Source organism: Plectropomus leopardus, chromosome 3 (genome assembly GCF_008729295.1).
Source record: "Plectropomus leopardus isolate mb chromosome 3, YSFRI_Pleo_2.0, whole genome shotgun sequence".
In the NCBI taxonomy this organism is placed as follows: Eukaryota; Metazoa; Chordata; class Actinopteri; order Perciformes; family Serranidae; genus Plectropomus; species Plectropomus leopardus.
Genome location: NC_056465.1, coordinates 12,269,649 through 12,292,088, shown reverse-complemented (window position 1 = coordinate 12,292,088; position 22,440 = coordinate 12,269,649). Strand labels below are relative to the sequence as shown.

The window sequence follows — 22,440 nt, the reverse complement described above, 5'->3', positions numbered from 1 at the left end:
GTTTTGTTGTTTTTGTGTAATTGTACCTTACACGTTTATGTCCCTGTTGCTGTGCCACAGACACCATTTAGGTGGGAAATAAGCCCATCACAGGGAGTGAAGAGTGAGCCCATTACAGGCATCCACTTTACGTGGTGTATGGATGCCCTCAAACTCAACTCACACTGGGCTCCGGTGCCAGCCAATTACACTGATATACAGCGCTCAAATTTTGTGTGATGTTCACCCGCACACATGCAAACACACACTGAGACACTGGCTTCTTATTCAAAATGTGAATAACAGTAATCCCCTCATCATACAAGTACTTAACACATATATATAGAGGAAGAGGGAACAGAGCAGGAGGGCGATATAGAATGAACACACACACACTTACACACAAGTGCTCCTAATCTGAATTGCAGATGTTTTTTGTGGCCTTCCTGTCTGCCAGCACCATCATGATGAGCCGTCCTCGTTAGCATGGAGACTTTTAGCCGTAATTATCTGGTAATGGCACTTAGCCCATCAGCTCCTCCTCTAGTGTGTTCCAGTGCAGGCACACACACACAGACACACACACTAAGACACAAACACACATGCTGGCATGCATGCAGACAGACAGACACACACAGCTGGACAGAAATCCATGAATGCAGACAAAGAGAAGCAGACAAACAGACACACAAACATAGACAGGCAAACATTAGCAGCCAGCTCACACACACACACACACACACACACACACACACACACACACACACACATACACATAGCTTAACAGAAATCCATGAGCAGATACACAATGACAAACACAGACAGGCACACACCAAGCAAACACACATACAGTGTGCCATATCCCCACTCCTCCGTCTGCCCCCATGGCTAATCTGTGCAACTTATTATCCAGGAGATAATAGGAACTGTCATCCGTGAGGCAGAGGAGGGAGGGAGGCAGAGAGGCAGAGGGGTGGCCGAGTGTTCGCTGCATTTTTAAACAGAAAGAGACTTTATTGCAATAACTTTACGAGGCCAGATGTGGCAAATTAACCGATGTGGCTCCTTTCACAAAGTCGAAACATCTTATCACTGCAAGAAAAAAGGGTGCCACAGTGAGAAAGTGTTACAAAGGGAGGAGCAAAAAGTGCTGATAGAGGTAAAATGAAATGGACCAAGAAAGAGACAGAAGGTGAGAGGGAGAATGTAGGAGGGATAAAATGTAGAGAAAGAGCTGATGCAAATGGAAAGAACTGAAGGAGGTGGAGGGAGAGACTGAGTGTTAATTTGCTTTTAACCATCACATTTTATTGCACTGGTTGTGAAACACTTCAATTGTTAATTCTGTGAAATTGTTCACACACAGGAGCGCCATAAACCGGCATCTCCTCCGCAAAGCTCTCAGAGGCAACACAAAGGCAGGGAGGAAGGTAATGACAGAAAGGGAGAAGTAATGAAAATGGGGAATAAGAGGAGGAATAATGAAGAATGTTTAAAGGGAATTACTACAGCAAACATAAGCATAGACTCTGCTTTATGTCAGTTTGCTTTACAGAAAGTGCTGTGCCCTGAAAACACAATGTCGGATTAATCTTTCTTGGATGATGTGGCCAAGCAGATTGGCAGCCTGCTTGGGTTTCATTGTGTTGCTGCACTAACAGTTTTAATGGCAGTAACATTAATGTAGTTGGTTCCTCCAGTCAGCAGGGGCAGCAGAGCATGAAACTGACAGTATATGACAGGACTGTGTAGGCAGCTGTGTCTTAATACCATACTAATTCAATGCAAGTATTACTTTGTTTACAAAGGATTAAGTATAGGCCTATTCAGATGTCATTTACACACTGCGTACACCCGATTTGTAAGTGCTCTTTCAGTGTAGTCTACATTGAATTGATCTGCAAAGTATTACACAAAATAAAAAATGAAATCATGGTTGGGGTTGAAACAATTCCAGGTGAATAACACAAAACAAAAACAGCATAGAGAATTTATGGAAAATATGTTAAAACAATTGTTCTATTAAACAGCTGCAAAGTTAAACCTCATGGAATATTAGTATTCGTTTTAAGGCATGTTTCTGGATAAATGACGAATGTGTGAATCAAATATTTGCTCTCCTTTCAGCTCTGTTTATGTCTCCAGCTCCTGAGGGAAGCAGCTCTTCAGCTGCTAAATGCTCCACTATGTTCACCTGCTAGTGGCTAACCTTGTGTCTTGTTGGTGCAGGCAGTAAAAAAAAGTTTGAGAGTAAAGTTGATATTAACTTAACTTATGTTGTGACGTTGATGACCAGAATTCAATGTCAGGACGATGTCTGATGCCAAGGTCGATTTGATTCGGCATACTGACGACAGATGACGATAAGTTGGTAGTTTCAAGTTGTTCTGTTAAGTGACCAAGCTTCAACGTAATGTTGTGTAATTGTTGACATACTTTCTTTGTGCCATAAATTGAGCCTTCATTTTCATGGGAGATCAAACCCGGTGATATAGAACTAGTGAACAGTTTGCTCAAAGCCATTCAATTTAAACGCTGATGGCTTTATTACTGCTCGTATCTTCATACAATGATTCGTCTGATGTCTTTGGAATTAACGCACGTAGTGGTTAGATTAGGTTTAGAGAAAGAATCACTGTTGGGCATTTTCATGTTAAGTGCTTAAGTGCTGTGACAATATGCACATACGTAACTTTAAATACTCAAAGTTGACGCTCTGTGTCACAAAGGACATGGACACCAGTCTGCTGGGTCGAAGTCCTGTGTTTGTTTGACCCATTCATCCTTGGACTCATCTGTTCATGGACTTTGTTGGTCTTTATACCATGTCACCTGATGTAGCAGAGGGTCACATGCACATAACCCTCTGTCTCCCGATTATTTGGGTTAAATATGAATAATAATGCATTATATTTCGTGCGCAGAAGTATAAACAACGAATGAGACCAGCCTGCTTTATTCTACAGCCTTTATATTGTACAGTCAACATTTACTTGATGATGAGCTAAAGCAAAAAACTTCATTTCCAATTTAATTGATAAATCACAAGCATTGTCACTATACATCAGATTAAAATAATTGTTTTTCAACCCATTGCAAAGACACGAAACCTTTCATACTCTAAACAACAAATTGAAATGCTCACCCAAAGAGGAGGAGATGAGCGCACCGGGGTCAGCTGTGCTGCACCATAATAATTTTCATAAGTAGAGTTGTCATGCCAGACTCCCATAATATTTTATTCATTTTTAAGTGACAGGTGGAGAGTGAAGGTTTTCTGCACTTAGCCACCTGGATGCCCCATGAAATCCAAATGTTAACTAATAGAGTCCGACATTAGCTCCATTTAGCAGAGGAGAGGAAAATAGTTGGAGGGAGAGGTTGATGAGCATGGCTAGATTGCCACCACAGTGCTGTGAAAGTGGATTGTTGTAGATGTCCTCCTTTTTCTCACCGTTTCAGAAATTGGAACCAGCAAAAAAGGACTAGTTGAGATAGGAAGGCATCCCTGAAAATTGAGATAATACCAGTCTCTGCAAAATCATGCGCAACAGTGAAAAAATCCACAGCAAACCCCTTGTTCAGTGCTGTGACAGCTTTTTAATGCCTTATCTTTTTAAATTAGGGACACATTTTTATTTAAAGGAAGAACTATTAAGGTGCCAGCTGACAGTTTAATTTTAGAACAGTGTTTTCAGCATGTTGTCTTCTGCAGAATAACAGGCAACCGTCGTCTCACTGACATAAATAGTGCCACAGTCAAGTGTTTCAAATCAGTTCCAAAGGCAATCAGTCAGCTTGAACATAGAAATAGAGTCCATAGAGAGGCCATTATTAACTGTCTCTAGTGTTGCAGGGCTTTCTTAGCTATGAATGGCTTCTCTATGGACTCTGTTTCTATAGTCAGGTGGTTTATCTGCCCTAAGAACTAATTTAATGACTCTTCACTTTAGAATTTCTATAATTTCTAAATCAAAAAATGGGGAAATGGCTCCTGAAAACCGCTCAAAACACAATTATTGCAACAATAAGAGAAAGACCCAAAATTAGATGGAATAGCTTAAATTTGCCGTAGTCTGCTCAGACTCATGAGTATAGCCCATAACACCATAACCCACCACGACTTAGTTATCATGAATATTCAATGAAACCTTTAACTTTTGTGACGCCCCTGGAGATGACAGTTCAGGGCGCTGGCAGGGCTGAATCTTCAATGAAGAGCAACAGCAACTCTGGAACAATGGGCAAGCCAAAGAGGACCCATATCCTCAGCCAACTCTCCCCGACGACTCATCCATCAACACCCCCCCCCCCCCCCATTTACTGTCAGTCCCCTCAATTCTCCAGAGACTACACACGTCTCCCATCACCTGCTACATTTTTCCCATGGTTACACTGTCAGCCCATTCTACAATTCCACCTTCTACTGTTACTTGTCTGGTCTTTTTCTCTGAAGAGTACTGTGGACACTCAGGGTGTCGGTCACTGTTTTGTTTTTCTGATGTCAGAATCACCCGTATGTCCTTGTGAAATCATTCAGCAAAGCACCTTCTGTGAGCACAAAAGCATATGCCCCTACTAACTCAAATCTTAAACGATTTATTTTTGGTGTCAGAATTAAGGTTATTAGTATAAAGAGCAAGACAGGTGCCCTTCCTCTGAGTGAATCAGGTGCTCTGCTGAAGAGCTCATCATTATCATCTTATGACCTAGGTAAACACCACTCAAAACAAAACATTTCAATACTATTTTTCATGAGTGTTCAGCAACTTTGTGTCAAATGACTTGTTTTTGCTCCAAAGCTAAAACTCACTAATCCTCAATTATATCAAATACAAGACAGGTGTGTGCCCTCTTAGTGGATTAGTTTGGCATAGTGACTCTCAAAAACACACAAAACAATCTCATCATCCACAATTTACCAGTTTAATTCGACAAGCCATCAAGGATTGTTCATATTTATTGTTTGGTATTTTCTGTGTTGGATGTTAATATTACTAGAGGATATACAAATATATATATTTTAGGCTACTTGCTTTAAAAATAACCTGGCTACATCAACTCATGCTTAATTTAGTAAAACCCTATGAGAAAAGCAACAGTTTTAGATGCACAGGGACAGCATGTTAATTTACACTCTTTACATGAATAATGTCTTTTAGGCTAGATTCAGGTAACAAAGGCACATATCTAGGTTTAGAAAAAAAGTGGTTTGGCTTAAGATAAGTGCATTTGTTGCTAAAGTAATGCCACATGACATACATCAGTAGCATGGTAAGCTACACATGCTAGCACATGACATTGTTGCAAAATAACTAATTTGACTTTTAGTTTAACACAGGACACAAACAATGGTCTCTGAAAGTCCAGAGTTTGTTTAACCAAAACACTTCTTTTTTTTAAGACGTTTGGCATTTTGCAGATGCTACCTTGGCTTACAGTCTTACAAGAAAGATTATTTACTTGAGCTTAAAGTCAGTAAAATGCTTTTGAAATGTGATTAATGATAACAAATTGAAACACAAAACAAATGCTGTATTAATACTCTCGACACATGTCTCAAATGTGTGATGAGCTACTTTAAACTCCATATTTTCTTGATTAAAAAACAAGGCAAAATCCAGATGTAAGACAGAGAGACAAATAAGTTGGACAGTTTTTATAAATTTAATATATCAATATATAGAGATATTTATCAACAGCTTGATTTCATAGAAACGTGAGTGAGACCATTTTGGCATACAGTACAGATATTCCATGTAAGTACAGAAGTTGCTAAGTTTTTAACTCCCACCCACCCCGTCCCTCATCAACCCACCAGTCAACCCCCCCCCCGCCCTTCCGCAGACACAGAACACATAAAAACAGAAAAAGTAAAAGTATACAGGAGCACAAAACAAGGCACCAATAAATTAAAATGATAACCCCTCTTTTTTTTAAAAACACACAACAATAAAATCTATTCAACAGAATTAAATACAGTATGAACACTAAAAATCTGCAACGCTGTTAAAAAGCAAATAAACAACAACAACAAACAAATGGAACAGACAGGAGAAAAAGTCAAATAAAAACACTTTGGCAGATTATTAATTTTTAGTTACAATCAAGTAGTAAATAAATCCAGTGCTCTTGTGTACAAATAAATTCATATATAGTCTACACTCCTTTTTACCCCAGAGGTTTATGTACATCTTTTTTACAGATACATTTAAAACATTATCAAAAGTTTTTTGCTGTATGAAAACGTATTTACAAGTCATGATTCAAAACCATTGGACTGTACCATTGAACACCCCCCCTCCCCTTTTATTTCTGCCCCTCCTAACAACGTTATCTCTTTACACAGTGCAGAAGGCTTCTTGAAAAGTTTTGTGCAACAAACAGCGTAAAAAATGCCTGTCGTATGGCTGTGGAATGGCCGGAGCCGTGGATGGTTTTTGAGATTTCCTTGCAGGCAATGACACATCAGCAACATTTTGAGGAAATGACAGGTAGACAGTTTTGCAAAAATGGGAGCCAATATGTTTCTTAGATTTGCAGTGATTTTCTCCCACCTCAGTCACTGTTGAAGGAAAACAATCTGTGACAATACTGTTATCAAAAATGTTGGCCGTCTATATCATCATTCCAACCCATTAAGAGATTTACACACCTAGTTCCGCAACTTCCCCATTGCTGTTTTCTCCCCCAACTTTTATTTTACACTGACTGGTAGAAAAATGTAGGCGACCAAACAATGCCCTTCAAGTAATCAAACATCAAGATCAAATATGAAACTGAGAATGGTTTGGCAAGGAGAGAGAGCAACAACTACTACTCACAGACTAATAAAACACATGATAAGAAGAGGAACCAGTTGAAGGAAAGTCACTGGGTCAACAAGAGCTAATGCAAGTTAAGGAGAGTCAGTGAGGGTTCTTTCCACAGTCCGAAATTGTAGCTGGGGGTTGGGGGGGGGCTGCTTATCCTGGGTAAGCATGCTTTACGCCTGTTCGCTGGTTCACCATCAAAAGTTTTTTGTCAAGCTCTGGGGGTTTCCTTGTTATTTGGGGAATTCCAGGTCATTTCCTTCCAGTGTTGTCTTCCAGTGTGTGCGTGTCTGTCTACCCAAAGACTGATAGCCCTTGCCAAAGGAAAGATGTTGATGGCAAAGATGAAGATGGGAGGACAAGAGGCTTTGCTCTCTAGATTAAAACTCAACAACCACGAAAAAACTTGAGGCCTCACAGCTGGCATTACTTTTGATACATGAGGAAATGAAGTGGTGGAGAGATGTGAGTGATGTTAGAAAGCAGTCAAGTGGATCTTGGTTAAAAGCAGCATGGGTCAGATTCTCTGCTCAGAAAAGACGGGAAGCAACCAATTAGAAGAGCGAAGTGAGGAAGAGAAGGACATGCGACGGGACAGTTAAAAACAGAGAGCACAAATCAGAAGCACTGTAATTACAGCGTACAGTTATATTGGATTATGGGTTATCACAGCTGTTAGTATTTGCTATGATGAGCCAATGATGTAATATCGTTCCAATAAAATAAACCAGACACAACCTTTTCATGGATGTTTTGACATCATTAAGTTGTGACAGTAACCTGCCAACTTTGCATTAGGATTTGTTAGGAATATCCCAATACTTAATGAATTTATGATTCAAATCTATAGATGAATAGACCTACACAACATAGAAATTTTTACTGAGCAGGTGTGTACGTACCCTACGCAAAAGTGTATGTCGCGATCATAGACTGTGCATAAAGATGGACAACATGTCTTCACTTCCTCCCACTGTACAAATAATAAGACAAAATATTCCAGACACAGATGCTGCCGATTTCATTATTTGGAGCCAGAGTCTGGGTACTAGCGATCGGGAAGTAGAGTACACCGACTAACACACAAGACTGACAATGTTGACGTCATAGCCATTTTTTATAGCATCAAGTAACCAATCCTAAAAAAAAACACTCGAACAAACATCAGCATGATAAGAACTCCCTAAAACGACAGAAACTATCATCAGGAGTTTTTAGTTTGGCCCATGTCCTATCCACTAACATGGAAGGAGCAGCAAATATGGGTTTCCTAGGATAGCAAAGGAATGGCCTGTCTTACTCTGCCTCTGACTGGCTTATCTGGACATTCCTTCCTAACCAGTCCCACTCCTCTTGCCTAAACCTAACCAATCCAACCAAACAAAGACAACCAGTATTAGGGAGAGTAGAGCTATCCTAGGATTTACAAATTTGTGGCAGGGTTCATGGCCTTTACTGCAGCTTCACTTTTCAGGAGCTGCCATATCATCCATCTTTATATACAGTCATCGGTTTAAATGAAGAACCAAGATTGTGTTGCACCAGCTGTTTGTACATCCATCATTAAGTTTGTGTGAAGACCTTCTGAAGTCCATAGAAACAGCTACTGTAGTTTCAAACTAGTGATTCATTAGTGGGATTTAACCATTAAAAGGAAGGAGGAGGAGGAGGAGGAATGTGTTAGCTAGTTAAGACTAACATAACTTACAACACAAATTACTGAGAAATATCTGCAGAGTTGTCATAGCAACAGCAATCAATTACTCAAACAGGAAGTCACAAAATTAACTATTTTTAAGAAGTAAAAGAAATGTTTTAAACCTAACTCAGCCATTTTTTTCTTCCATTCCAGCATAACAAATTGCTAGCGCAAACACAAAGAAAACAGGCCTATAAAACAGGCATAAAGTTTTACAGGGCACATCGCTCGCTGCTTATATTAGATTTAAATCACAATGTTATATATTGCCTTGCTTGGAGTATCGCACTATACTAAACTGTAGCCCTGTATCGTGATATGTATCGTACAGTCAGGCTCTTGCCAATACACAGCTCTTTTCAACATGAGGCAGAACACCAAAATTGATCCTGTTCTTTTGGAGCTGACTGATATTACAACTATGGTCATGTTTCCATCAGGTCATGATTAGCCGCTAAATTATGAAAAATATGAATCAAGAATGTCTAGACAGCAAACTGTCAAAGCATATCCTCTATTAACAGTATAATTACTACCTGCTATATGATGAATGACAAGATTCCCTTTCTGGACTTTCTCAGTGTCCTTCAGTGGAGACGGCTGCTCCCAAGGTGGCCAACAATGTGGACCAGCCAATCTGTCTTCACACTGTAGCTATAATAACTTTTCTACAATGCCACGCTCAGTCACCTCAATAAATAAGCAATTTATTCTCCTAACTGCAACGTTCCCCGTATGGAACTCCATTAGACCTGCAGCAAACATGGACATGAAGGGAAAGTATGTGGAGTGCAGAGCTGGCTGAGCCCAGGGTTCAATTTAGCAGGCGGTTTGTGATTTATTTAATCTAAAATTCACATCTGACCTGTTTCATCTTTCTTGGAATCTTACATCATCTTCAACTTTACTTTAGGAAGTAAAAATGGAAAATCAAAATCATAAAAATGACCATAAAATATACAAAAAATGCAGCTGTACCTATTTAAACGGTTCCCTACATGTCACTGCTATTTTCTGCCCCCAAAAAACAAACACAGAAGCAAGCTACCAAACCAGTCTGGGATCACACTGAGCTGAGTCACAGTCTTCCCCACCATGTAATGCATTTTATTTTTTATCTGTGCAAGGTTAAGATGAAGGGAGACAGCCTCTCCCTTGTGCTCAATCCTCCTTCATTAGATAGACACAGGGGAGTGCAGTGCCGGAGAGGACTATAATTTACCTGTCTAGCATGCCACTTGTCACATACAGAACATACAAATCCCCCACGGTGTATCATAAACTGAGAGTGCCATCCTTCTGAGGGAGGTGAGTGGGAATGACTGTCAGAATACTGCGACATAACATCAGCAGAAATCCGGCAAAATAAATGGCCCACTATTCATCTTCCGAGCACAAACCCATTCGCTTGTGGTTAAGTCTGAATCCTGGCAGTCATTTCCTGCCTACCTTTGTCTGTTTCTGTCTTCCTCCCCTGTGGTTACCCGAGCATCCACACTGAGCAAACACTTCCAGGAAACAGTGAGAACTATGAATAATAACTACCATTAATCAACTGTTTGCCTGTATGCACATACTGTCTGTATAGTGTAAGATGAATACATATGCTGCGTCTATTCTGAGCCGACGTTGGAAGACTTTTAATGTTTGCATTCTACACTTGTTTTTGCTTCAAAAAAGACAGTGTGACAGACAGAAGCAGCTCAACTGTGATGCAGCATTGTTCAAATTTGTTAAAAAATGGAAGACCAGTGATGTAGTTATAATTTGTACAATGTATACCTTATATAATGCATAATGAGTGTGCCTAACACCTTTGAGATGCCCCTGTCTTGAGACCAAATGGTAGCTATAACGACTTGTAACAGTGATCATATTAACTTGTCATAACGGCCTCTGGTAATTCACAACTACAACACATTATGTGCAATTATTGCAATAGCCACTGAGCATGATTTCCATCTGATTTGATGGGCTGGAAGCATGTCTGTGGCAAGCCAATGGAAGATCAGCTCCTTACGCTGGTTTACATGCTTCCTCTCTATCCAGCTTTCAAATCAAATCAGTGTTCGGCTCAGTCAGCCTCGACGTATTACTCATCTGCTCATACAAAACAGGGACGCTAACAACCACGCTGAACAGTCAGTGACAGCGGAAAGTGATTCCTTCCAAATATGGGCTCTTTTTCGACAGCCTCTCATCCAGAAAACACACAGCCACGTTGTTAAAAAAGGGAGGGATGAGAAATGGAGAAGTTATGATGCCAAGAAAAACCAAAAGCAGAGCTGTGAAACTGCTGGAACACAGGGATTGATGTGAAGTTATGAAACCATGTTATGTCAAATCAAAGGAAAAGTGATGTTTTGGGAGCATTACCCATAAGAGTTACCCAAAAGTAATGCAAAAAAGCATACTTTCAGTTGTCTTTTGCCAATAAAATTTGTGTCAGTAGATCAATTAAAGGCTTACTATGCAGGATTTGTCACTTAGAGTTTGTAAGCATTCAAACGTGGCCAACGGTGGTCAATGTAAGTCTGTACACGACTCAGAATTATTCCAGTTGAATAAGATTTGGTCATTCAGTACTATTATTCATTGTATTTTCATTTTTTTCCCCTCATATCAGGTTTTAAAGTTGAGTGACATTCAGAGTGAATACGCTAACCCAGCTTATGACAGAAATGTGCAACAACATTTTTGCTGACGCTAGATACTAAACAAAAGCCAGAGACTATGTAGTATCAAGTTTCTGTGAGCTGTAAATTCATCACTACCAAGCAGAAGGTGTTTCCCCTCTCTTCCTCTGCCTGCGTGTCTGCAGCTCCCTGTACCAAAGAGTAGCGTGAAACTCAAGAGCACTCAATCCACCGCAAAATCTGGGGACCAAATTATTACAGTACACAGTACAGCACACCGACTAGCAAAAAACACTAAAAACGACTGCTTGACTTGAAGCAATCTCATTCGACGATGTCTCCGACTGATGATTAAAATCTTCGACTTTCAAGGAGTAACCCGAGTCAAGTGAGCTTGAGAGTAAAGAGAGGGAGCAACGTTACTGAGAACGAAGTGGTGAATCAGAGAATTACAACGTAATTTTCTGATCGTTTCACTGCAGTTTCGATCTAAAGCACAAATGAACACATGTTCACCTCTGCACAACTTGCAGTGAGGTGCTGTATTTCAGGACTTGTGTGAATTCAGCTAAAGCTTGTGTCTGTGGCTCAACCTTGGTCTCGATCGAACAAACACAGACCTGCAGATCGCATCCACAGAGCAGAAAAGAGAGACAGCTGGTCGCTACATTTTTATAGTCTGTTTATATAGAGTCCCAAACCTTCGCTGCTATTGGCTGGGGGCTACAAACCGCTACACAAAGGTTGACACATGGAAACATCCTGAACAAACCAAAATAAGGTGCCACACACAGAGGGATTTCTTGTGTTTGTCGATATATTCTTTTTCTTTAAGGAAAATCCTGCATACTTTGCCTTTAATCAGTGAAAGAAAATACACACCTCTTTACATGTTCCTCTCCCATATTCTGTGTCAAGATATGTTAAGGGACTGTACAGCATATTTGACAATTTCTTCCCATATTTTCTATTTCATAAACCTTAAATTAGGTTTCAAATGGATCTTTGTTTTTATACTGCAGCAATCAAACAAAAAAACTGAGAGCTATTTTTTTTCCTCATGCTTCATTTTCTGAGACTTCATTTCTACAGGATTCCACGACAGCATGTGCAACTACACAGTTAAATGTACACAGATCCAGATAACATGATAAATATATTGTATTTTGAATTTCTGAAATAAAAATGCAAAATAAATCATATTTTTTGTGTATCTATGCTCCATTGTAAAGGTTGAAAATCACAGAACTCAGTACCTCAAAGCACCGGTTTTATATTTCAAACCAGTCACACAAAGATGCTTTGTGACACTCTACCTTCTAGAAATTAAGCTTTACTTCTGATATATTGACGGTGGCAGTCACAAACACAAACAAAAAGTCAGAAACAGGTGTGAGTCCTAACACCCACAGCGAATGAACAAACAATCCCAAGTTCATTATCGACTGTGCGCATACCTCTGATACCAGGAGAGAGGATTACCCATAATCCTTTGCCTTTCTGCCCTGCTGCCTTTTGCCCTGAGGCACTACCCTCTGGTGGCACAAATCCCCCCCCCCTTTTTTTTGTAAAAAAAAAAGCACCCTTTCTAACTCTTTCACCCCGAAATCACCTCCAAACATGCAGACAACCCCATCATTTTTTTCTCTGTCTCCATTCCCCTTGGCTATATTTAGCTCTGCCTGCCTACATACAGTATGTCAAGGGGCGAACGGTGTGAAAAAAGATGACATCGCCCTGTTTTAAAATCTGTTATGTCAACTGAAGATGCAAAGGGAGCTATGAAGAAAAATCACGTCCTTGCCTACTACTGTATGTCCTTGCAAACTTGAAACGATCTGACTGTGCACTGAGAGATTACATATTTACAACACAAATAAATAAAATGAGGAATTAAAAACATGCTGGCTTTTCCCACTGTACGGTGGCCAGACAGCAGCCTTCTATGTACAATGTGCACTGAGACGGCCAAATGAGGTTAGTTTGAACAAAATCATCAAAGCAGCATTTTAACACACCACTACAGCTAACAAGAGGCAGAGAGAGAGGAGCAGAGTGGAGCAGAGGCTACTAATGAACTAGCACTAAGGGAAGTAGTAGTGGTAGTAATGTTACTCCAGTGGAGAAAGTGGGGGGGGTTTACAAGATGTACATGTCATCCCCTGCTCCGCAAAAAGTGGGGGAGGCAAAATGAGGACTCCTTCTCTTTCTCCTCTGCGTTGTACTGGCCTCATTGTAGTGGTGTAGAGGCTGTGGTGAGAGGAGGGGCCAGGATGGGATTTTGGGAGGGGGGGGTTCAGGCTGCATCTACCTCCCCCCTTCCTCAGGGATAGCCATCATCCTCCAGACTGAGTGCCACGCGCTGCAAACAGCAGATAAAAAGACTGTTACCACAAGTAGGCTGGTGACGGAGAGAGAGAGAGAGAGAGAGAGAAGTGAGATACACAACAAGAGATGGACAGAGAATGAAGAAATCAGGAGAAAAAGAGAGAGAGCACCCAGAAGAGATATTCATATAGAATCCATTCTCCTGCTCCTTCCTTACTTCTCCCTCCTGACCTTCCCCTTCTCCTCTTTCCTACCCCCCCGCAGTTCATTCCCTCCTTCTCTGGCTGCTCCTATACGAGGAATGCAGGATGCTTGCCTACGGCTGAAAATGTCTGGCCCACATAATGCCAACCTGATTTCTCTGGTTGTCTGAGTTGCCACAAAAGGGAAAGAAAGAGAGAGGAAAGGAAAAAAGAGGACAGGAGAGGAAGAAGACAGAATTAAAAAGACAATAAAAGAGATTTTTGCAGATGTAAAAAATAAAACCAGGATAGAAGAGAGCAACTCTGCAGCCCGCCACTGAGGGCGGTTGTTAATTCGACCTTGAATCTTAATATGACTCAGTCGTGCACCTGTTTCCTGTGTGTGTGTGTGTGTGTATGTGAGTGTGCGTCTCCAGCCTGTCATCGTGCCAATGATACCCAGAATTCTTTGCCTCCTTTCTCTCCAGAGCAACACAAAGAAATCTGTGTTACCATGCCAACCGATCAAAGCGCTAGACTCCCACCCCTCCATAATCCTTTTTGGCTGTCCTTCCCCGCTCCGTTTTCCAATACCAAAAACGACGAATATATTCAATAAATGTCAGAAGTGTCCTATACGTTTAAGTGCAGAATGTGCAAATAACAGCTGGCGTTGTTTTGGGAATAAGTGATTCTCAAAATTGCATCAATGGGAAATCAACAGTCTGCAACTGTTGTGCAACTGAAATGTGGAGAATCACTGTTTCTGCACTCGAGGCAGAATAAGTTGATAAATTCTTTTGGACTGTCCTTGTTTCTGGTTTGTGCTCTCCTTTTTATCCTCCATGTCTTATTTACACTGTAAAGTAAAAACAACATAAGAGCAATGTCATGATGTTATGGTCCACTCCAAAAATCCAATTTATTTGCAGAATGCAGAATGCTCTGCGGTCTTTTCAGTCAAATGTCTGACTATAAAGCTCTTTCCCCTCAAAGGCATCTCAAAATCATTTTTGTTCTCCAAAGAAATCGAGGCCACCGTGGAGGTTGCCCATCATGCATCTCTGCTTTATATAAACTAGCTGCCTTCAAGACAGCAGTAATTATTTAAGCCCCGGTGCCCTTTTAATGTTTGGATGATCCTTTGTTGTCATTTCTAGCAGCAAACATAACATCCACAACATTCCTCCCTGACAAGGATGCTACCTGGTGGCACATTTTCCATAGTCGAGTTGAAAACTTTTGCATCAGCTGCTTCTGTAAACAAAGATGATATGTGTCTGTGCATAAGGAGGAAACGGGGGCCTCGTAAGAAACATATGTTGCCCAGGAACAGATCAAACACTTCAATCACCAGAAAAACGAACACAATGTACACAGAGAAGAGATGGCAGGTTGGCGACAAGGATGCGATGGTGATAAACGTGTGCTGTATGATTATGGTCATGAAGGTGACATAAATGTGATGCACTCGTGGAGGGCTTATCTGTGTGTGTTTTCAGTGATTACAGCAAAAATGATGTGTGAGAATTTGGGCATGTGCAAGCCTGTTCTTTCTTTCCACCAGGCCTACATGTACAACAAACGGGCTTTTCAAAAATTCCTGCCCATCCTCCCATATCCCAAATATTCCCTCCTTTCCTCCTCAGCATCTCTCATTTGCCGCTGGAGAGCATCGGTGCCCCTGAGTACCAGTGAGAGTTGCTGTCTGTGACACCGCCCCCCAGAGGAAGCGCTATGAAGGGCTGACTGTGGCTACCACTCACTGCTGGGTACACGTGGCCGATGGACTCGCTGTGTCGCCCGATGTGGATTTCGTCGTCGTCGTCCTCTGTGGTTTTGCGGTACACAGGGTTGTCGAAGTTCATGCTCTTGGTGTTCTTGCGCCGCCAGTTGCGCCAAACCAGGTAGCCGCCGGTGCAGAGTAATCCAATGACCACTGTGGCAAGGATAGGGACTGCATGTGTTTAACACACACACAACAACAACACACGGCGGGAGCGTTAACACAGCCCAGGGGACACAGAGCGGCGCTTTAAGCACTCACACACAAACACGCCTCGCACACTTTCCTTCATGTACTGAGGGCTCATTATTTTGTCTTTATTTTTCAAAATGGTATATAATTGAATGCATAATGGTACGAAAGGTTTTTAAAGGAACTAAATGAAGAGGAAGAAGTGGTGAACTCCCAGATGCTGTTAGCATAACAGGACTACAAGGATGTAAGGATATCATTTGCGACAAGAACACTTTTGTTCTGATCATGTTGTTTAAAATGATCTTAAAGCTCTGAATGTACTTAACCAGTTTGTTTGTTGTTCTCTTTACTCTCTAATATGAAGAGAATATGTTCAACAGTCGTCAACCTAAGAGGACTTTATTTACTGCAGCTTAACTGTAGTGATCAGCGTCTTCTTGCAGAGGAAAGCAAACCAAGTTTTGATGCATGAGGGCATTCTATCAGGATTTCAGATAGTGTTTTTCATTGGAGGTCAGCCACCCCACCAAAAACAAAGACCACCTCTGCTATATGTATATATATATATATATGAGTCCAAGTGGATGTCTGTGCTAAATTTGAAGAAAATCTCCCACGGTTTTCTTAAGATATCGTGAGAATGGGACGGACAGCCCAAAAACACAATGCCTGCTGCCACGGCTATTGCCGACGTGGAGGTATTAAAGTTGTGTTTGGAACAAAATATCAACCTTCAGGGAGGAGCAGATGTATTATTTTTATGCAAAAAAATCAATCCATATAGTCAATAGGTGTAGCTCCGTTACAACATTTCCTTTAGGAAATCCTGTACATCCAAAAGCTTTTTAAATTTTGATGTATTTTTGTAGTGGAACTGGTAAAAAAGAACTTAATCTGAAAATAATGAGCCCTCATACTGTATATATACACATTCTATTACATTTCCTTCTAAGTCTCAGTCTTACAGAATGATCAAAAACACACAAAATCATAAATGCACATGCACAATTGCAACAATGAATGCCTGCATGCACCATCACACACATATTTTCTACCCCATATCCACAACAGACACACATAGATACATGCATACACAAAGGCTGAACCACATGGAAACTTTAAATCTTGCATTCAGGCCCAGAAGGCAGTGTTTAGGGTTTGGGTTATTATTTTTATTATTTATTTATTTTCTATAAAAGCCCTGCAAGGTTGCACACATTATCAAACGCATTATTCTCATGTTACATTTGGGCTATGATTTACAATTTTGCACTAGCCTGGGCAAATAAAATTAAGCACAAACTGCAGACTGCCTGACTCTATTGTTTTTGGAGGAGGTTAAGAGAGGAGAAAGGACAGGGGAGAAGAAGAAGGAAGGAGAGAGAGAGAAAAGGGTGAGTGGAGGATTTGAGATAAGCTCTGTCTCTCGTCTCTCATTACCATATCAGCATGACTGCGTAGCTGCCCTTTAGGACCTGAGTGTGTGCGTAATGCATGTATGAGTCTATGTGTGTGAAGAGACCTACAGCCAAACCAGAGGTGTGTCAATGAGGAGTGATAAAACAAGTGTGTGTGGGGGGTGTGTTTTCGTGTGTGTATGCCCACGTCCATAGATGTGTCTGCATCCCCTGTGGAGGCCCCATCTAATTGCTCTTTTGTTGGATAGGCACTTGAGATCCCTGTGCGACTGGGCTGGAAACCCCAGATCCTCCTTTGTTCTTTTCTAAATGCTCACTGGTTTAAAAAAAACCATCAGCTTTTGTCTCATTTAGAAAATTTTCACTCCAATTAGAGAGCGACATAACAGCCTGACTTTGGCTAAATACCGATAATCATTGTTGGGCTGTTTCCCCTTGTGGAGCTGCGGGTGGGTGTGGTGCGTTAACGGATATGAGCGGAGAGCTGGGGTGCAGAAATCTGGCCCCTTGTGGACCTTCAACAATAATTAACGTTTCAAAGCTGCCAAAAAATGCAGAATGGGGGGATTTATGGCAGCAATGAATGGCAGAAGGACAGAATTAGGGATGGAGCGAAAAGGGTTAACAGTCTCGGGGGCTGTTTTAATGAGCTGATATCACAATCGTTGGGAATGAAAAGGGAAAAAAAAATGCTTTATGATGTTTTAGAGCCCCCATAATTTATCAAAGTATTCAATATTAGGGATGAAAGAGATCTCAATTAGTGACATATGCTGCTGCTATACGGTCATTTGCACATTCAGCTGATTTCTCAGCTAAGTTATGCATGAAAATCTTAAATATTTCCATAAAATTAGGGATTTTCATTTTAATTAAAGCTAATAGAATAGATTAACTTACTGAGGTGGTTGGATTGTAAAAAATTGCATTCTTTTTCTATTTTATCTGTATTGCGTAGTATGGTGGCCTTCAACCCTATACAGACGATAATGTCATCTCTCAGGTCAAAATTTTCCACTGCCCCAAGCCAAAAACACAATCTTATCTTGTTAAGCCCCTTTCCCCCGTATTCAAAATCTGATTCCAGCATCTGTGTAACACACTCTGAGTCCACTGGGTCAAAAAAAAAATAGGTCAGAGCTGTGGATTGATTGCAGTGTGAGCTTACTGTACGATCAGAGCAGAGAACATGAGCTTAATGTTATAACAGCTGGTCAAATGTGATGACAAAACATGAACTGAATTTCCCATTTGCTCCAAATCTCATTAATAATGACATAATGTGCACATTACAAAGGCTTCGCCATCGCCGGCTGACGAGCTCACTGGCCCGTAATGGCTTTTTCTAGCCGTAGGCCAGGAAGCCATTGTTGGATAATACCACAGCTCAGTACATTTTCTCAGTTACTAAACTATTATTTTGTGCTCAGACATTTACTGAGGCCGGCATAGGGTCCACATGTTCAAAAGCCACACAACTGTTCCTGTTAAATCTAAAATAATACTCCTTTTTAATCAGCCAGGTGGGAGCAAAAACTCTCAAAAGAAGCACACACACATGCAAGTACACATACATACATATTGTAAAACACAACATCCACACACAGCATGCAGGACTTTGAGCGACAGGCAGAGACGGAGAAGCGAGGAGGGAAAAGCAGGCGGGCAGAAAGCGGAGGCAACACAGTGAGAAAGTCAAGAGTACTCACCGATAGGAATGACTATCCCCAGAACAGCTACTGTGATGTTGTTACCTATGAGGTAGTGATCACTCGCAGCTGAGATGAAGAAGAAAGAGAGAAATAAAACTAAGCAAAAAGTTTCATTCCACCACAACACCCTCCCCAAAGGCCTTGCTAGAGAGAAACACAAGTATGAAGCATCTTGCTGGCAAAATATATATTTGCATAAAATAAGGGCAGAGAATCCATCTGATTTCACTTTGGACTTCTGACTTTGTGTGCATGTGTAAATGAAATGCAGATGAATCATACCAGGGTGCCATATAAATGCAGGAAGTAATGTATCAGAATTTGCACCAATAAAATTCAAAAACAAATGTTGATTTAGGGAGGTAATACATCTTTCGGTGAAAGATTGAAACATGGTAAACAGTCCAGCTGACCTTGAGAGTGAATTCAAATGCACGACTTTGTGTTGCAAGTCTCTTTTTTTTGTCTACATATTGTGCCATAATGTAACATTTATTCTAGACATGCTTTGTATCCCCACTCCCCTTCAACTCTCACCCCAACAGGTCGGCGTGCAGTGTGACATTAATCCTGCTCCCCACCCTCCTATTAGCAGCAGGCTAGCCATTAGCCAAAGTGTGATCAGATGGCTATAATGAAGTCTAGTGAGGAAGATTAACAGAGGCGATCACAGCCCTGGCCCTGCATACTGATTGGCTCATTCTAGAAAGACAGTGTAGTTGGATGCATGGAAAAAGATGGAAGATGGAAGGTGATGGATGAAAAATACAATAAGGACATATTTTCTTTCATATATGCAATCATACTGAGGATAAACTGCTTTTAGATAAATGCGCACACACAAGCACGTACACACACAGACAAAGACATACTGTAACTTAAAGAGGCACAGCAGGTGACGCAACTTAAAGTGTCTGGGCCCTGAGTCAGCACAAGTATGAATTTGGCTTTTCTCAAAGTATGAGTGACGTCCAATGGGTCCTAAGACTCTAAAAGGCGGATTAATAGAATCTTATTAAAGCAGCAGTTATGAAAGAAGCAATCCCGGAAAGTGAAGGCAGAGAGAGAGAGAGAGAGGGAGAAAGTGAGAAAAAGGGGGGAAAAAAGAAAAAAAAAGGCTCAATTTCATTAAGACTATTATTGCTGGAGGGATTTTAAGTTCAAAAAGAATTTGCTGTTTGCTTGGATGAAAATGTTCCTATTTATATCACTATAATATTTTTAATATAACCCTCCCATAATGTGTAGGTTACCTACAGTTTATACAGTAGATTATATTAAAGTCACCATATAAGTATCAAAATATTAACTCCACACACTGTTAGTCATACCACAATGACATATATTTTTGCAGAAAATTAATAAGGGAATCCAAAATAACTCTTTAAATCACTATTCACACAATAACACAAAGTTATTGAGGCAGAAATAGTAAAGCAGGTCTCATGTTCAGCGAGGTAAATGACTGTTTTTGTGAATAGAGTCAGCCATGAAAAGAGGAGATGAAGATGTAGCAATATTGTATCAATACATGGGCATCAAGATTTGATTTTCTATTGTATAAATAATAAGTATCATAAATACAATTAAAACTTTTGTAATATTCAACTAGAATAATTGAATCGATTGCTTTTTGCAGGCTAATAGCCACAATTTGCTTTAATAAAAATGACTAAAATGAGATGAACAGACTGAAAAGTTTTCCATTTGAGACATAGTTTGCAGTTTAAAACAGTTTAAAAAGAGTAATATATATTGCAATGCACAGCAATATATGTTATGTGATTCCCAACCCTAATGAAAACCAAGCAAAACCTAATTCAGTCTTCATATGGGAACCTGACTGACCTAAAAAAAAAAAAGAGAACCTATCCTTTTAAGTGCAAGGCAGCATGTTCTAGTCTTGCCCAATGTGGCTGAGAGATTGATGAATAATTACTGACATCATGAGTAAAGGTTCAAATTTGTAAGAGCATACATGCATGTGAGCCTTGTGTACCAGCTGTGGTTTATCTTTTATTCTTGAAACTTCTGGTTCTTCCTCCCTCCACCATGCCCGCTGCAGTGCCGCACATGTGTAACAGCTGATGCCGGCACACTTGACAGTGTGCACTGAGTTGAAAATGATAACACATGGCCCGTGGGTTTGGAGATGCGTCTTGTTCATGCCCCATTTTCCCATCCGTGTCTGCTCCACCTCTCATCTGGAGCACTTGTGGTGTGGCGAGGAGGCTGACAACTTCAGAGACTAGAGGAAACATGTTCTTGCTTCTTAGTAACTCTGGAAAAACCCAGGCCCCCAAAAGTGAAGCTACTAGCAACCATTCTCTTTAATTCCCAGAAAATCACTTTCTCTCCTGCCTGTTTTCCATCCCATCTTTTCTCATCCCTGTAAATGCTGTTTTCACTCCCAACAGTGTGTCATCTTCGTCCCATCCTCCCTGTTCGAGTGCTGGACTGTCATGTTCCTTTTAGTGCTCTGCTTATTCTTTTTCCTCTATGGCCTTTTTATTGCCTCTCACTGTACCTTCTCATTTAACAATCCTTAGTTTTACTCCTCGCTCTTTATCTCGTTCATTTCCCTGTCCTCCCTGTGTGTCTAACTCTTCCTTTTACTCTTACTCTCTCACACTAACTTTCATCATCCTTCCTTTCTCCTTTCCCCCTAGCCTGTGTAGTTTTTTTCAATCTCAGCTCTCTCTAGCTTCTCGATATAATGAGAAATGTCTCTGATGTAAATGCAAAATTGTCAAATCTGAGTTCAAACACAGTACAGCAGCTTGCAATCTTTCTGACTTGTCACTTTTATATCCTTCTACTTCTGTTGCTCCATCTTTAATTATCTTCTGAGAAGTAGGCTATGTCATTGAAGTATAAGACATTAGCTGCGGGTTCTTCTTAAGTGTGTCAATAACGCCATGTTACTACACTTTTGTTGTCTGAATGAATTGTTGTATCTCTTTCTTTTATTTTTCTTTTTTCTGTCTTTCTTAATGTTTGTAATGTCTGTTGCCTGCCAGATGACTACAGATGTAAATTAGCAGTCCTACGAATGCTGGCATATTAACATTTGTATGTTATACTGATGTTCATTTAAATGCTTTAAATCCTTTTAAATAAACATGACATTAAATTAAACATTGTTTTAAGGAAAGCACGATTTGGATTTGGATACTGATAACTGATAATTACCTGCTTTTCATGGCCAAAATCGATAATATAACTCATAATATCCCCTTTTTTAATTTTAAAAGAACCTGCAGTTCATGCACAACTGAAGGTAGTGCCCTTGACCGGCTATTGGCCCCTCAGAAGAGCCACATGGGAAGGGTTTTAAATCATAATCTTGGAAATGGGACGCAACTTGTTGTGTCTATAATCGTTTGGTTGAAACAGTTTGCTATAAGTAACTGATATATTGTTGAAATACCATTAGTTAGCTTAAAGTAATGAATAAACTGTTGAAATAGTTAGCTAAATTTTAACCGACAAATGGTTAAAATAGTATTGGTCTGCTATAAGTAACAGATCAGCAGTTGAAACATCCGGCAGTGCTGTTTACACAGTGGCAATTTCTCTGAAATGCTTGTTATAAAAAAATTACGTAGTCCTTTGTGTAAGATTAAGATTGCCCAATTAATTTGGACATTTTTAATATAAATTATATAGTGTTCCATAGCCCTGACCTCAACA

The 22,440-nt window shown here is 40.4% G+C and overlaps 1 protein-coding gene across 1 annotated transcript in view; it reads right to left on the bottom strand.

Moving 5' to 3' along the window:
- Positions 1-8,665: 8,665 nt before the first annotated feature.
- The window catches only part of lrp8 (low density lipoprotein receptor-related protein 8, apolipoprotein e receptor), a 131,695-nt gene continuing 117,920 nt past the window's right edge, over positions 8,666-22,440 (bottom strand). Inside the window, exons 16-18 of the mRNA XM_042513439.1 lie at positions 18,745-18,813; positions 15,403-15,593; positions 8,666-13,488 (exon numbers count right to left, since the gene is read on the bottom strand). Coding sequence (XP_042369373.1) covers positions 13,450-13,488; positions 15,403-15,593; positions 18,745-18,813 — 299 coding nt within the window. The 3' untranslated portion in view covers positions 8,666-13,449. The remainder of the gene's footprint in view (positions 13,489-15,402; positions 15,594-18,744; positions 18,814-22,440) is intronic.